General features: G+C 47.4%; 1 protein-coding gene and 1 pseudogene across 1 annotated transcript; both read right to left on the bottom strand.

Moving 5' to 3' along the window:
- LOC130332636 (uncharacterized) overlaps positions 1–16,521 on the bottom strand; it is a 44,654-nt pseudogene extending 28,133 nt beyond the window's left edge.
- An 894-nt stretch (positions 16,522–17,415) lies between these two features.
- Positions 17,416–18,054, bottom strand: LOC130332586 (histone H1B-like). Its single transcript, XM_056553756.1, has one exon. The coding sequence runs from the start codon at positions 18,052–18,054 to the stop codon at positions 17,416–17,418; it is 639 nt and encodes a 212-aa protein (XP_056409731.1).
- Positions 18,055–18,310: the final 256 nt, after the last annotated feature.

Genomic DNA, 18,310 nt, shown 5'->3' with positions numbered 1-18,310 from the left:
CCCCCCCCCAGCAGTAGCACCTCCATCAGCAGATCCTGATGGTGGATGATGGCGGTGATCCTGCCGATGGATGATGGGGGATACTGCCAGGGGGGATGGCCAGTAGCACCCTCATCATCCTCCAGCAACACCCCCCCCCCCAGTAGTAGCACCCCCATCATCCACTAGCAACACCACCAATACCCCCCTCCCGTGGTAATAGCATCAGCTAACGGATGTTGAGGGGTGTTACTGCGGTTGTGGTATTATATTCAGAGGGTGCACTGTATGGCAACATTATATTCAGAGGTCACAGTGGGTGGTAGTATTATATTCATGGGGCGCAGTGTGATAGTATTATATTCAGAGGGTACAGTGTGTGGTAGTATTATATTCAGAGGGTGCAGTGGGTGGTAGTATTATATTCATGGGGTACAGTGTGTGGTAGAATTATATTCAGAGGGTACAGTGTGTGGTAGAATTATATTCAGAGGGTACAGTGTGTGGTAGTATTATATTCAGAGGGCGCAGTGTGTGGTAGTATTATATTCATGGGGTTCAGTGTGTGGTAGTATTATATTCAGAGGGTACAGTGTGTGGTAGTATTATATTCATGGGGTGCAGTGTGTGGTAGTATTATATTCAGAGGGCGCAGTTTTTGGTAGTATTATATTCAGAGGGCGCAGTTTGTGGTAGTATTATTAGAGATGAGCGAACTTACAGTAAATTTGATTAATCACGAACTTCTCGGCTCGGCAGTTGAGGAATTATCCTGCATAAATTATTTCAGCCTTCAGGTGCTCCAGTGGGCTGAAAAAGGTGGATACATTCCTAGGAAAGAGTCTCCTAGGACTGTATCCACCTTTTCCAGCCCACAGGAGCACCTGAAAGCTGAACTCATTTATGCAGGGAAAGTCATCAACTGCCGAGCCGAGAAGTTTGTGACGAGTTGAATTTACTGTAGTTCGCTCATCTCTAAGTGTTATATTCAGAGGGCACAGTGGGTGGTAGAATTATATTCAGAGGGTACAGTATGTGGTAGTATTATATTCAGTGGGTACAGTGTGTGGCAGTATTATATTCAGAGTGTACAGTATGTGTTGGTATTATATTCAGAATGTACAGTGTTTGGTAGTATTATATTCAGTGGGTATGGAAGGTTTATAATCAGAGAGTATAGTGTATAGTAGTATTATATTTAGAGGATACAGTGTCTGGCAGGTTTATATTAATAATTGTTTTCATATAGAGAATGAGAATGCCCTGACATAGTGAGGAGACGTCTGGGCCTCACATTCTGCAGAGAGAAGTTTTAGCTGGACCAGGCGGTATGTACCATCTGAATTAGATAAGGGAAGACTATAGAGAAGACGTCACCTGTAGTCACTGATATCATTGTACATTCTCCTCTTTATGTCCTATCAGAGCTGTAGTCACTTGTCAGTTCTACAGTTATGGTGAGTGAAACTACAACTCCCAGCATAACCTCACCACTGCATAAAGGAGTACTCTACTGGAAAACATTTTTTTTAATCAACTGGTGCTACAAAGTTAAACAGATTTGTAAATTACTTCAATTTAAAAATCTTAATCCTTCCAGTACTTATTAGCTGCTGTATAAGCGATTCACAGGAAGTTATTTTCTTTTTTAATTTATTCTCTGTCTGACCACAGTGCTCTGTGCTGACACCTTTGTCCTTGTCAAGAACTGTTCATAGTAGGAGCAAATCCCCATAGCAAACCTATCCTGCTCTGGACAGTTCCTGACATGGACAGAGGTGTCAGCAAATAGCACTGTGGTCAGACTGGAAAGAACTACGCAACTTCCTGTGCAGCATACACCAGCTTATAAGTACTGTAAGTATTAAGATTTTAAATAGAAGTAATTTAAAAATCTGTTTTACTTTTATATCAACTGGTGCCAGAAAGTAAATGTTTTCCAGTGGAGTACCCCTTTAAGTAATTCTGGGAGCTGTATATTTAAATGGTGAAAACGTCTTTAACACTTTCCCATTCTGTGGCAACTGGTATATCTGATTATTATGTAGGCAGTACACAACGCTTTTTAAAAAAACGTATACAGGAGCACATTCGAGCTGCAGTCAATCCCCACCATGTGAACGCCTCCACGGTCTCTAGACATTTTCGGGACGTCCACGGTGGCGATGTCTCTGACATGATTATCTGTGGCATCAAATGTGTTCGCAAACATTTGAGAGGAGGAGATCGGGTTAGAACCCTACGAAACAGAGAGGCCTTTTGGATACATAATCTCCAGACCACTCATCCTAGTGGCCTGAATCTTAGAAATGATTTGATTCTCCATTACTAATTGATTCCATTTTTTAGGGCATTATCTATATTGTGCGGTTTTTCCTTGCGGTTTTTCTATGTTTAGTTTTTTCTTTATAATTATTTTTTTTTGTCTTATGTTTTGTTTATTTTCATGAACATAGGATATACATTGTTCCATTATTGCATTTTGTGTGGAATTTTATGTGCAACAATATCTTATTATTACTTACAGGTTTTACCTTTAAGTGTTTGTCAGGGTTAATCTGTCGAGGTAACCGAGTGGGTTAATTATTATGGACTTGGTTCCGCAGACTCCTCCCTTCCTCGGACAGATGCCCGTATATAACCTGTCTTTGTAGTGATTTTACAATGTGCTGAGACAAAGGGTGCATACCCGAAACGCGTCCACGCTGCTCATTGGTTGTTTGTTACCTGGCTGAGTCCTGCTTGCATGCGGTTTTATGGGATCTGAATAAACAGAATTTTTCATCGTACCACTGGCTACCTATTTCTGTTCTATCGATTTGTAAATTACTTCAATTTAAAAATCTTAATCCTTCCAGTACTTATTAGCTGCTGTATAAGCGATTCACGGGAAGTTCTTTTCTTTTTTTAATTTATTCTCTGTCTGACCACAGTGCTCTGTGCTGACACCTTTGTCCATGTCAAGAACTGTCCATAGTAGGAGCAAATCCCCATAGCAAACCTATCCTGCTCTGAACAGTTCCTGACATGGACAGAGGTGTCAGCAAATAGCACTGTGGTCAGACTGGAAAGAACTACACAACTTCCTGTGGAGCATACACCAGCTTATAAGTACTGTAAGTAGTAAGATTTTAAATAAAATAATTTAAAAATCTGTTTTACTTTTGTATCAACTGGTGCCAGAAAGTTAATGTTTTCCAGTGGAGTACCCCTTTAAGTAATTCTGGGAGCTGTATATTTAAATGGTGAAAAAGTCTTTAACACTTTTCCATTATGTGACAACTGGTATATCTGATTATTATACTGGAATTTCTCACAATGCGCTACAACAGTGGTGTCTGTCACAACAGGCTAAAAACTTACTGGGGAGAGGAGGAGGTATGGGGGTGACACCATTTTCTACCACACCGGTTGACACCAACCCTAGCAACGCCACTGTCACCTCATACACCACCACCCAGCCCCCCCCCCCCACAGTACCCCATCCTCAGTCTCCTCATCACCTTATACACCACCACCCAGCACCCCCCAGTACCCTATCCTCAGTCTCCTCATCACCTCAAACACCACCTCCCAGCCCCCCCATACCACATCCTCAGTCTCCTCATCACCTCATACACCTTAACCGAGCCCCCCTGTACCCATCCTCATTCTCCTCATACATCACCACCTAGCCCCCCCCCCCCATAACCTATCCTCAGTCTCCTCATCTCCTCATACACCACCACCCAGCCCCCCCGTAACCTATCCTCAGTCTCCTCATCACCTCATACACCACCACCCAGCCCCCCCCATAACCTATCCTCAGTCTCCTCATCACCTCATACACCACAATCCAGTCCCCCCTGCACTCCTTCCTCAGTCTCTTCATCAACTCATACACCGCCACCCAGCCCCCAGTACCCCATCCTTAGTCTCCTCATCACCTCATGCACCACCACCCAGTCCCCCCCTACCCCATCCTCAGTCTCCTCATCATCTCGTACACCACCACCCAGCCCCCCCTGCACCCCATCCTCAGTCTCCTCATACACCACAATCCAGTCCCCCCTACACCCCATCCTCAGTCTCCTCTTCACCTAATACATCACCACCCAGCCCCCTCATACCCCATCCTCAGTCTCCTCATCACCTTAAACACCACCTGCCAGCCCCCCCCTCGTACCCCATCCTCAGTCTCCTCATACACCGCCACGCAGCCCCCCAGTACCCTATCCTCAATCTCCTCATCACCACATACACCACCACCCAACCCCCCTTCACCCTATCCTCAGTCTCCTCATCACCTCATACACCGCCACGCAGCCCCCCAGTACCCTATCCTCAGTCTCCTCATCACCACATACACCACCACCCAACCCCCCTTCACCCTATCCTCAGTCTCCTCATCACCTCATACACCGCCACCCAGCCCACCCCATACCCCATCCTCATTCTCATCATACACCACCTCCCAGCCCACCCTGTACCCCATCCTCAGTCTCCTCATCACATCATACACCGCCACCAAGCCCCCCGTACCCTATCCTTAGTCTCCACATCACCTCATACACCACCACCCAACCCCCCTGCACCCAATTCTCAGTCTCCTCATACACCACCACCCAGCCCCCCCTGCACCCCATCCTCAGTCTCTTCATCACCTCATACACCGCTACCCAGCCCCCCTTGCACCCCATCCTCATTCTCATCATACACCACCTCCCAGCCCCCTCTGTACCCCATCCTCAGTCTCCTCATCACCTCATACACTGCCACCAAACCCCCCTTACCCTATCCTTAGTCTCCTCATCACCTCCTACATCACCACCCAGCCCCCGTACCCTATCCTCAGTCTCCTCTTCACCTCATACACCACCACCCAGCCCCCCCTGCACCCCATTCTCATTCTCATCATAAACCAATACCCAGCCCCCCCATACCCCATCCTCAGTCTCCTCATACACCACCACCCATCCCCCATCCATACCGCATGCTCAGTTTCCTCATACACCACCATCCAGCCCCCCACACCCCATCCTCAGTCTCCTCATCACCTCATACACCGCCACCCAGCCCCCCGTACCCCATCCTCAATCTCCTCATACACCGCCCCCCAGTACCCTATCCTCAGTCTCCTCATCACCTCATGCACAACCACCCAGTACCCCCCCGTACCCCATCCTCATTCTCCTCATCATCTCGTACACCCCCACCCAGCCCCCCCTGCACCCAATCATCAGTCTCCTAATACACCACAATCCAGTCCCCCCTGCACCCCATCCTCAGTCTCTTCATCAACTCATACACCGACACCCAGCCCCCCTAGTACACCATCATCAGTCTTCTCCACCTCATACACTACCACCCAGCCCCCCCTGCACCCCATCATCAGTCTCCTCATACATCACCACCCAGCCCCCCGTGCACCCCATCATCAGTCTCCTCTTCACCTCATACACCACCACCCAGCCCCCCCATACCCCATCCTCAGTCTCCTCATCACCTCATACACCACTACCCAGCACCCCCCAGTACCCCATCCTCAGTCTCCTCATCACCTCAAACACCACCTCCCAGCCCCCCCTCGTACCCCATCCTCAGTCTCCTCATACACCGCCACGCAGCCCCCCAGTACCCTATCCTCAGTCTCCTCATCACCACATACACCACCACCCAACCCCCCTTCACCCTATCCTCAGTCTCCTCATCACCTCATACACCGCCACCCAGCCCACCCCGTACCCCATCCTCATTCTCATCATACACCACATCCCAGCCCACCTCGTACCCCATCCTCAGTCTCCTCATCACATCATACACCGCCACCAAGCCCCTCGTACCCTATCCTTAGTCTCCTCATCACCTCATACATCACAACCCAGCCCCCCGTACCCTATCCTCAGTCTCCTCATCACCTCATACACCACCATCCAACCCCCCTGCACCCAATTAACAGTCTCCTCATACACCACCACCCAGCCCCCCCTGCACTCCATCCTCAGTCTCTTCATCACCTCATACACCGCCACCCAGCCCCCCTTGCGCCCAATCCTCAGTCTCATCGTACACCACAAACCCAGCCCCACCTGCACCCCATCCTCATTCTCATCATATACCACCTCCCAGCCCACCCTGTACCCCATCCTCAGTCTCCTCATCACCTCATTCACTGCCACCAAACCCCCCTTACCCTATCCTTAGTCTCCTCATCACCTCAAACATAACCACCCAGCCCCCATACCCTATCCTCAGTCTCCTCTTCATCTTATATACCACCACCCAGCCCCCCCTGCACCCCATTCTCATTCTCATCATAAACCACCACCCAGCCCCCCGTACCCCATCCTCAGTCTCCTCAAACACCGCCACCCAGCCCGCAGTACCCCATCCTCAGTCTCCTCATCACCTCACACACCATCACCCAGCCCCCCATACCCCATCCTCAGTCTCCTTATCACCTCATACACCGCCACCCAGCCCCCCCGTACCTCATCCCCCATCCTCAGTCTCCTCATACACCGCCACCCAGCCCCCAGTACCCCATCCTCAGTCTCCTCATCACCTCATGCACCACCACCCAGTCCCCCCGTACCCCATCCTCAGTCTCCTCATCATCTCGTACACCCCCACCCAGCCCCCCCAGTACCCTATCCTCAGTCTCCTTCTCATCACCTCATACACTGCCATCGAGTCCAACCCCCCCCCAGCACCCCATCCTCAGTCAATCCCCCGAGCACCCCATCCTCAGTCTCCTCATTGTTAGGTACCCCCACTATCTGTGGTCTCCTCATCAACCACCCCCCCGACTCATCAATGAATAACCCCCAGAGCCCCAGTCTCCTCATCAGTCAGTCAATCAATCAGGCCCCCCTCCCCCCGCCCTCTTTCTCCTCATCAATCACCCCATCCTCAGACTCCTCATCAATGAATAGAACAAACACACAATGTCCTCATGAGTTTATCACCCCCAGACCCCAGCACCCCCCTCCGGCAGCCTGTCACATGTCTCCTCACCTTCTCACTGCAGCGATGTGGGACGGGCGGCTGCACCTGCCTCTGCATGGTATCGATAACACAGGGCCAGAGGCAGGGATGCATCAGGGGCTTTGTGCTGACGTGCGTGCGTGCCGGTGGGGAGCACGTCTACTCCCATCAGCCCCAGCCCCTGTGGGCCACCCTGGCTATGGGGCCCGGTCGCGATTGTGACCCCTGTGACCTCCATAGCTATGCCACTGCCTCTATATGACCTATGTGATGAATATGATCTATTTGGTATGTGATCTATATGATGCAGGGGTGGCGGTTGTTCTGTCTTCTCAGTGGCATCTGGCACAGGAGGTTACATGTTCCATGCTGCTGGCAGACTTGTTGTCTTAGGGGTGATGACGGATCCTACTGTGCTGAATACTCTCTCTGATTCTACACTTGAGGGTGGATAAAATATCCCTGGTTGTTGTCAGATTTATCCCAGTGTTAAAATGCACACTAAGGTATCGGAACACACAATGGGCTTTTTCCAAGCGTTTCCAGAAATGAAATAACCTATAATAGACTGACACAAAAAAGTGTCCACAAAATGCTTTATTATTTACAAAAATGATTAAATACAGCAAAATGAGAGCACTCCCATTTTAAACTGGCCCACCCCTAAAAAAACACCAACCCCAAAAACACAAGATGGGGTGCACATATTGGAATATTCCCAGAGACAACGATCAAACAACAGTGTCACATCTCCCTCATAGTGCACGCCATTATGCCATATGATTTACAAACAGTATTAGTTACCTGTTATTGACATGCTGAGGAATGAGAGAGTACACCCCACCACCACCTCAATACGTGTTCTGAATATTTGTCAGGAAGTGGGGGTGGGTGCAACTGCCTGCCTTATAGGGGTACTCCACTGGAAAACATTTTCTTTTAAATAAATTGATGTCAGAAAGTTATACAGATTTGTAAATTACTTCTATTAAAAAAATCTTAACCCTTCCAGTGCTTATCAGCTGTTGTATACTACAGAGGAAGTTTTTTTTTCTTTTTGAATTTCCTTTCTGTCTGTCCACAGTGCTCTATGCTGACACCTCTGTCTATTTTAGGAACTGTTCAGAGCAGGAGAAAATCCCCATGGCAAATCTCTCCTGCTCTGGAAAGTTCCAGAAATTGATAGATGTTTCAGCAGAGAGCACTGTGGTCAGACAGAAAAGAAATTCAAAAATAAAAACTTCCTTTGGAGCATTCAGCAGCTGATAAGTACTGGAAGGATTAATATATTTTAATAGAAGCAATTTACAAATCTGTTTAAATACATTTTATTTTAAATCGACAGGTGTCAGAAAGTTAAAGGGTTACTCCACTGCTAGACATCTTATCCCCTATCCCAGCAACGGGACCCCCTTGATCTTCCGCTGCACCTGGCATTCAAAACAAATGCTGGTTTCTTGCGGCAGTGGTGGTTATGTCATGGTTATGCCCCTCGTGAATTCACGACACACACCCCTTTCATAGACATGAATAGAGTGGGTGTGATGTCACCAGGGGGTGTGGCCATGATGTCACAATCACGGCCTCCATCTTTGAGTGATCTAAGAAAAACTTGCTACACTATTACTATACACCACTAGAGGGATCCCTGGGTCAACATGATATAATATGATATAAAGACATAATATGATATGTAAGGAACATGGGGTGGGGGGATTTATCAAATTATTTGGTCTTTTTTTTGTTTACTTTTGTCGCAAATTACCAGGCGCAGTCACTTTTTGCATTTTTTGGTGCGATAAACCTAATTGGTCAGAAACCAAAGTCTTGTATTTCAGTTGAATATTTAGTCAGGAAGGTGCAGTGGTAACAAATTCACTATCTGCAACTTTTCTAAAAGTCACAAATTTTGAGGGCAAAAGGCTTTGAAGAGTCGGAAACCTAAGTAAGCCTGGAGCACACTTAAAATATCGTAGAGTCACATCTTTTTTTTTCTATTTGAGCAATAGTTATCAAACACCTTGCGACAAAAACACTTCACAAGAGTTGATCAATATCCCCAATGATATCCATCTTTTACATGGATCATATGAATTAGTAAATATTTACAATCATAATATTTAATATATTCATGATCAATAACTAGTGGATGCATCAATAGTGAGCAATTAAATAATTTAATTCATAATTAGATTGTATGGGTATTAATGTAATCATGGATTTAATTTAAAAAAAACTAAACAAAACACTATAAATCCACAGCTCCGGCCCCACAGCTCCAAGGAGATCACATAATTCAGGATCTGGGAGATGGAAAATCTGTAACTCCACATCCTAATATACAAACCCTTCTATATTGCATCACTTTATTATAATGTTTTGTTATATCAAGCACAATACAGATGTATTTATTTGTTCCTGATCCCCTTAGGACACTTATACACCCTGTTTATTCTATACCAGATATAATAACACAGCACAATAATTTCAGCTGCTCTTAAAAGTCTTAGTCACCATCCATAGTTGTATCTATTTGCGCCTCTGTAACTTGTATCAGCACCTGGGAAATACAAATACTTGTTACTATTTGGTAACATGTAAAGATTAGAATACAAAGCTCTCACCACCAGGTGTCGCTATTGTAACACAATGTATCTGATCTGTATAAACTGTAACTGTAAGGATTTATACTGCTGTGATAGACGATCTCTATGGATAGATGTGATTTAAGGAAGTTATGATTTACCCAAATTTGGGGGTACATTTAACTCTTTCGATAGCTGGTTTTGCACATGGTGTTTTATCCATCCTGAGAATTATTGGGCTTATTTGTTTGTATGGTATTTTAATACCAATGCAGACCCGAATGGAGTCTGATTATAGGGGGCGCTGTACTGCACAGTAAAGATTTAGGGGTAGTGACCGCTGACCGTGATTGGGATATGAAGGGGGAAAGCAAAGAGCAGACATAAGGAGGACACTGAAGGGTTAACTGTGTGGGCGGAGATATTAGCCCCGATACTGGAGGTTCATTGGTTGATCACCGGAGATCATGTGATTGTGATATTCCCGATCTTCGGCTGATCGTTTTCCCGCTCTCTCCCCTTCTATCATATAACACGTGGGGTCAGGCTCTCGGACGATTATTCTCGGTCACTCTCATTGCACATATCGGGGCTCCATATAATGTCGTACAATGTGTGCAGGGTCTTGGTGCCCGGGGGGTGAGCAGTCCTGTAGACCTGGTAATGCTGCCCGAGTGATCGATCTTCTGTACTGAGAGGTTGTGTGATCGGTGTTTTGCTCTTGTGGTTGCGGTGTTTGTTTTTTCCCTTTTCTGCCATAATCTCTGCACCTGATCAGTCTATCGGTGTTTCCCTCTATCTGCTCCGGGGGATCTCCTCTGAATGTTCTGACTACTGCCCTCATCTTCCTCCGTGATTCTAGTTACTGTTACAATCTACACTCATCTTCTCCAGATTACATTACTTCCCTCCCCACCATATCAGTCATTACCTCCCTAAAGAGTCCGTGTTATAGAAGATGCAGATCTCCTGATAATATCCGGGTAACAATTATCTATATCCCGCTATCTGGACAAATGAGCCTTCACTCTATAACACCTGTAGGTTAATGGAGCTGTTCACACCCAAGTATATTGTATATATATTCCGCCTGTTCTCATAAGCAGGATCCCTGGATTGTTCTCTGCAGTTAACCCTCTCAGTGCTGAGTTCAGTTACTATAGTGATGTAGATCGTGTCCTCTGCAGTGTAATGCGCCTGTGTGATCGGTGCTGCTGGCTTCAGTCTCCCGACACCTGTGACCGTAATTGGTGCAGAGGACACTGAAGGGTTAACTCTAGGCGGAGTTATAGACCCGAATGTTCGCTCATTGGATGATCACCGCAGTTGACTATTTTGAAATTCCCGCTCTTCTTCTGGTCGTTTCTCCCTTTGTCTCGTCCTCTTCCCTGTACACGTGACTACATTCCTCTGGTTTCTGTAAATAGGAAGAAAAAGGCGGCGGAGGGGAAACTGTTAGGGGCCGATCAGGGGGATTCTATTGAGGCCTTTGCGGTAGAAGGAGAGAGGACACTATGTCCGGGGCTGACATCACAATGGTGGGTGTATACGGGGTCTTCCCTGCAGAGTATATAGAGGAGCCGCGTCCCTGTCCTATTCCAGACCTGATACCGATCACATTCTGCACCCTCCCCCAGCAGCCTGACACCTTCTCCTGAAGAGGAGGCGGCGGGGAAAGTATTTTTGATACCATTTTATTGTTCTATGTATTAAATTACTGGAAAAGATCGCCCAGTGTGAACACTGATCGTGCGGTTGTTTTACAATCTATTTTACCTGTCAGCGATCACCGTGTATTTAAACCTGATGAAGTCTTAGTGGGGGGGAGAGATTCCAGGGCCCGTCATTGATGAAATCCTTCCCGATCTGGATATAACGCGTGTCCGTGTGAATATAGCGTTAACTATAGAAAAGCCTTGGATGAATCTTCTGAAAGTAAAATAATTAAAATATGATAACAAAAAAATCAAGATGGAACATAATACCAATAAAACGAGGAAAGATGCAAAAAAAGAAAATAAAACATTGATCATGAAGCATAAAAGTAGTCACAGGGCTAGTAGTATTATTGGTTACAATAGATAATAATCTAAACCACTGAAATGCGTCTGGTTACCCCCATCTATGTCACCACACAACTGGAAAATCATTATTTGCGCAAAAAACAAGCGCTAGATTGTGACAACTTTCAATCATTAACTCTTTAGCGAGGACTCTACTCCAGTATTATCACTGGGAACATCCAGACCGCACCTGGACACCACCGATCTCTCCCCTTCAGGCTTCCATGCACGGCCGGTTTATTCACAAGCTGAGACCGAGACAGCGGGAGGGTGATCGGTGTATGAGTGGGAGCGCTGTGCGGTTATCTACACCAGACTTTTACTTATAATTCATGACTAGAATTAATTTCCAAAGATTATAACCAACGGCAGCTGTGCGAGCATTGCGCATAGGATTAGGATCTTTATTGGTGGCATACACGAGAATGAGGGGGATCTCTCCATTGTTATCGGGTCTGGAAGAAGCGGGAAATTCAAACCCTGAACGTCCTGTGATCAGCCAATGTGTGAGTGTGGAAAGGGGCATTAATAAATTATCATTGACCCATCGGGATTTATATAGAATTAATGCTGCCTATGAGCGGAGAAATCCCCTGATACTGTGGTGTCCTCCCTGCTGTGTAGAGTCGGGCTCGGGTCCTTTGTCATTTCATTGTAGTAAACATGCCGCTAAAGGGTTAACAATCAGCCGTGCGCGCGGTCCCGATTACAATGGAGAGATCTCCCCGAGATGTAGAGGCTGATTCTGTGGCTGACTACTACCCTCATCCTCCTTGTTTCTCTATTGTCCCCTCCCAGTCAGTGCACAAAGATTATAGCAGCAGGATGAGTGTCTCATAATAAACCCCAGCGATTCCGATCAATAGATTCCCCGATCAGTGAATGAGGATTTATTGATCGTGGAGAGACGACGTGTGGGCACAGGAGAATATACACCCTGCAGTCAGGGAGAACCGCAGCCGCCGCTCTGATCTCACCCGATGCAGAATATATATAGTATCAATAGACTGTACTGACAGAATAGCGGCCACATATACAGAAGAGAATACAGACAGGAGAAGCTCCAGCTCTATTATAGACAATGTGGGTGGCTCTTAGAAGAGCCTTTGGGGTGACAGCAGGAGGCGGAGCAGGTTACTTGGCGCTGGTGTACTTGGTGACGGCCTTGGTGCCCTCGGACACGGCGTGCTTGGCCAGCTCTCCAGGCAGCAGCAGGCGCACGGCGGTCTGGATCTCCCGGGAGGTGATGGTGGAGCGCTTGTTGTAGTGAGCCAGGCGGGAGGCTTCCCCTGCGATGCGCTCGAAGATATCATTCACAAAGGAGTTCATGATGCCCATGGCCTTGGAGGAGATGCCGGTGTCAGGGTGGACCTGCTTGAGCACCTTGTACACGTAGATGGCATAGCTTTCCTTCCTGGTCTTCCTCCGCTTCTTGCCGTCCTTCTTCTGAGTCTTGGTCACGGCTTTCTTGGAGCCTTTCTTGGGCGCTGGAGCAGACTTGGCGGGATCAGGCATGATGATCAGTCACAATCCTTCTTCACTAGAACAGAGAGAGAATAATGATGCTTCCTCCTCCCACCGCAGCCGTATTTATAGGCAGCCCATGCAAATGAGAAATGCTGTCTGCTCGCTGTTCTACTGGAAGAGCAAATCATGTGACCTGTGGGAGCGTCCTAAACCACGCCCTGGGAATTATTTATTGGTCAAGTCTCGTCACCATTGGCCGGATTCAAATCTACCCAATCACAGGAGCCGGAGGGCGGAGCTGAAACCTATAAAAGGCAGCAGAAGGAAAATAATAGTTACATCTCGGAGAGGATTCTCTTGAACATTTGGGATTCACTTACCATTATGTCTGGACGCGGCAAACAAGGAGGGAAGGTTCGGGCTAAGGCAAAGACCCGCTCATCCCGGGCAGGACTCCAGTTCCCCGTCGGTCGTGTGCACAGGCTTCTCCGCAAAGGGAACTACGCCGAGAGGGTGGGCGCCGGTGCTCCCGTGTACCTGGCCGCTGTGTTGGAGTATTTAACCGCTGAGATCCTGGAATTGGCCGGTAATGCCGCCCGGGACAACAAGAAGACCCGCATCATCCCCCGTCACCTGCAGTTGGCCGTGCGCAATGACGAGGAGCTGAACAAGCTGCTGGGAGGGGTGACCATCGCCCAGGGAGGCGTCCTCCCCAACATCCAGGCCGTGCTGCTGCCCAAAAAGACCGAGAGCAGCAAAGCGGCAAAGAGCAAGTGATCACCGCTTATCCCAGACCCATCCTGAACACCAAAGGCCCTTTTAAGAGCCACCCACATTGTCTACTACAGAGCTGGCACCGCTGATCTCGGGTGTGAAAGGGATTTGAGCTGCTATATTTTTCTTACGTAGGACTACGTGTAGGTTGTGCCGAATGTAGTTGGTATCTGAGGGTTAATTCTCTTGTAATGAGTACATTTTCTTAAGTGACCGCAGTGTAGAGATGGCGCCCCCTATACTGTAACCTCCTGAACACATCGGATCTCCAGCCGATCAGGGGTCAGCGCTTCTCCATCGCTGGTTACATAAAGATCCCGGCACTCGCTGTATACAGTGCCCGGGAATAATCGCCCCAGAGCCGGCCGGTCCTGACACATTACATGGAGACAATGAGCGCTTTGTATCCGACTATAGAACTGTTATGTTCCCGCTCATTCTACAGTTATCGCTGTAGAATGAAAATGTTGAATAAATAAAAATATAAATGACACAAATATAATTAAGAATAAAACGAGGGAAGTTGTAGTAAACTAGATATTCTCAGCTGGGTCGCTCGGAGTACAATAACATTGATCATGAAACATAATAGTCATCTCAGAGCCCTTTAGATACTAGGATTATTGGTTAAAATAGATAGTAATCACATAAAAACATAAAATAGTTAACCCATTAATGCACTAGTAAAACAGACAGATCGGTGAAGTGAAGGAAATTCTGAGTTGTTATAAAGAGTAACAATCCCGCTAGATGTAACGAATGAGACTAGAAACACTTTGTTACTAAGAAAATGTCTCAATATTCATTCCAATAAAGAAACATAAAACACCATTTGAATAGTTTTGGTTGGACACGATGTATGATATCGCACTGTGTGTATGCTACCAATGAAAATGTGAGTCATATGCGCAATATTCGTAAATTAGAGTCCTGAACTAATAGTAAAAGGCCGGTGTACACTCACCGCTCACCCTCCTGCTGTCCCGGCTCAGCTTGTGAATAAATCGGCCTGAGGGGGAGAGATCGGTGGTGTCTATTTTAACCAATAATATTAGTAACCACAGGGTCCTGAGATTACTTTTGATTCATGATAAATGGTGTGTGTGTATATATGTGTATTTTATTTTTTTCCCCTGTAACTTTCCTCCTTTTATTCTGATCAATTTAATTGTTCCTTTTGCTCCATTTTTTTCCTTCCATTATTAGTCTCCCATTCTCTATCCCTTCCCTCCCAGGAGGCTGAGATTCTCGGACACTTATTCGGATAGAGAACACCGAAGGTCTAGGAGATTATTTACTATTAATAGATTAGTCCTGAGCTTTTCTATTAGCGCTATATTCACACGGACACGCGTTATATCCAGATCGGGAAGGATTTCATCAATGACGGGCCCGGAAATCTCTTCCCCCAATAAGACTTCATCAGGTCTAAATACACTGTGATCGCTGACAGGTAAAATAGATTGTAAAACAACCGCACGGTCAGTGTTCACACTGGGCGATCTCTTGCAGCAGAGTGACATAATATCGGAATGTATTACATTAAATCACTACAAACTAACAATGTATAAAATACAGGATAGCTTTCCCCGCCGCATTCTCAGCAGTGTCCGGCTGCAGGGTGTGATCGGTATCAGGTCTGGAATAGGACAGGGACGCGGCTCCTCTATATACTCTGCAGGGAAGACCCCGTATACACCCACCATTGTGATGTCAGCCCCGGACACAGCGTCCTCTCTCCTACCGCATCAGCCTCACTAGAATCCCCCTGATCGGCCCCAACAGTTTCCCCTCCGCAGCCTTTTTCTTCCTATTTACAGAAACCAGAGGAATGTAGTCACGTGTACAGGGAAGAGGACGAGACAAAGGGAGAAACGACCAGAAGAAGAGCGGGGATTTCAAAATAGTCAACTGCGGTGATCATCCAATGAGCGAACATTCGGGTCTATAACTCCGCCTAGAGTTAACCCTTTAGTGCCCGCTCGTTTCCCCTCTATGCACCAATTACGATCCCAAGTGTCGGGAGACAGAAGCCAGCAGCACCGATCACACACAGGCGCATTACACTGCAGAGGACACGATCTACATCATTATAGTAACTGAACATAACTCAGCACTGTGAGGGTTAACTGCAGAGAACAATCCCGGGATCCTGCTTATGAAAACAGGCGGAGTATAGGAGCAGAACAATGGAGAGGATAAGGAATCAGCTCGTTCTATAGATAATTTGGTGGCTCTGAAAAGAGCCTTTGTGTTGTATGCGGGTCCCGGGCAGATCTAAGCTCGCTCCCCACGGATCCTGCGGGCCAGCTGGATGTCTTTGGGCATGATGGTGACTCTCTTGGCATGGATGGCGCAGATTGGTGTCCTCAAAGAGTCCCACCAGATAAGCCTCGCTGGCCTCCTGCAGGGCCATGACCGCCGAGCTCTGGAAGCGAAGATCGGTCTTGAAGTCCTGGGCGATCTCTCTCACCAGGCGCTGGAAGGGGAGCTTCCGGATCAGCAGCTCAGTGGACTTCTGGTAGCGGCGGATCTCACGGAGAGCCACTGTACCTGGACGGTAGCGGTGAGGCTTCTTCACTCCGCCAGTGGCGGGAGCGCTCTTCCTGGCGGCCTTGGTAGCCAGCTGCTTGCGGGGAGCTTTCCCTCCGGTGGATTTACGAGCGGTCTGCTTGGTCCTGGCCATGATTCTACGTACACAGCGGAGAAGTGATGGGAAGAGCGGAATATTTATACTCCTGGTCTCATCACCATTGGCTCATGTAAACCCCACCCCTGCATCCCATTGGCTGATTCTTACAACCAATGAGCCCGCCAAAATACATGTGACGTCAACAATTGTTCTTTGTTAGAAAGAGGCAGGACCCATCCTCGCCCTATTCGGCCCTTCCCTGCGGATGGACGTAACTCCCGATAATAGCGCCCTCCCCCGTGTCCCCTCAGACATGACGCGGTGCCGCATTTCGGGTGTTCACACTGAATATAGGGGAGCGGCAGGCAATCAGACTCTATTCGGGACTGCATGACTTTATATAGTAATAAAACTATGCAGCAAACTAACCCTCAGGATGGGGGAAATAATATGTACACAACCTATTACCCAAAGGGTTACATTTATCCCCAAATATCTGGTATATTAATAATTTCCATAATCCCGTCTATCCTTAGGGCGTCATTTATCACAGCAGTGTAAATCCTTATAGTTTAAACATAGGATCTACAATGTGTTACAATAGTGACACCTGGTGGAGATTTATAATCTTTTTGTTGCCGATTTGTAACAATATTTATATTTCCCCCAAGCGCTGACCCTACAAGTGTTACAGAAAGATACAACTATGGTTGGTTACAGAACAGACTCAGCTGAATGTTCATAAGGGGATCTAGAACTAGTAAAGGCAGATGTATTGGGATTGATAAAATATAATAAAGTGATGATAATATAGAAAGGATTTATATCACTGTATTATATTCTTTATACATCCCGGGGTTACACGGGCGGTGATCATACAGCTCTGGTGGGAGGAGGTGGTGGCTCTGAAAAGAGCCTTTGAGGGATAAGTACAGGACGAGGCTCCCGATTATTTCTTGGCTTTAGTCACCTTCTTAGCCGGGCTTTTGGCAGCTTTGGGTTTGGCCGCCTTCTTAGCAGGGCTCTTGGCAGCTTTGGGTTTGGCCGCCTTCTTAGCCGGGCTCTTGGTCACCTTCTTGGGGGCAGCCTTCGGCTTCTTGGGGCTCTTGGCCGCTGCAGGCTTCTTTGCTTTCTTCGGGCTCTTGGCCGCGCTCGGAGCCTTCTTTGGCTTCTTAGGGGATTTGGTTGCTTTCTTAGCTGCTGCAGGTTTCTTGGCCGCAGCCGCCGGCTTCTTCTTGGCCTCCTTGTCCTTAGTCTCCTGCTGCTTCTTGTTGATCTTGAAGGATCCGGAGGCGCCGCTGCCTTTCACCTGGAGCAGGGTTCCCTTGGTCACCAGCCCCTTGATGGCCAGCTTCAGGCGGCCGTTGTTTCGGTCTACATCGTATCCTCCGGCAGCCAGAGCCTTCTTCAGGGCGGCCAGAGACACCCCACTGCGCTCCTTAGAGGCGGACACGGCTTTAACGAGCAGCTCGGACACGCTGGGACCGGAGGGTTTGTGGCTTTTCTTGGCAGCTGATTTCTTCGGCTGCTTCTTGGATTTTGCGGCCGGTTCGGCGGGAGGAGCAGCGGCTGGTGCGGTTTCTGCCATCTTTTTTGATTGAAAGAGCTTTATTTACCGTTCAGTCATTACAAGTCGTACAATAAATTACAGTCACACAAAGCATGATAGTACAATACACAGCAAAGGTTCCCTAAGCTATACATCGCACACCATGCTACTCTAACATTCAGCTCAATCCTGCAATAGAAAAGCACAAGAGATCAAACAAAAACCAAATAATACAATCTGTGATCGGGGTAGGGGTGTGGGCGACTATGTGGGGGTAGGGAGGGGGCGGATCACA

The sequence above is a fragment of the Hyla sarda genome, unplaced genomic scaffold (assembly GCF_029499605.1).
Source record: "Hyla sarda isolate aHylSar1 unplaced genomic scaffold, aHylSar1.hap1 scaffold_38, whole genome shotgun sequence".
In the NCBI taxonomy this organism is placed as follows: domain Eukaryota; kingdom Metazoa; phylum Chordata; class Amphibia; order Anura; family Hylidae; genus Hyla; species Hyla sarda.
The sequence above is the reverse complement of the archived record's forward strand: the minus strand, read 5'-3'. Positions and strand labels throughout refer to the sequence as shown.

Bases quoted from the DNA above. Each gene is read 5' to 3' on its own strand.
- LOC130332586 (XM_056553756.1), bottom strand. From the start codon at position 18,054: ATGGCAGAAACCGCACCAGCCGCTGCTCCTCCCGCCGAACCGGCCGCA.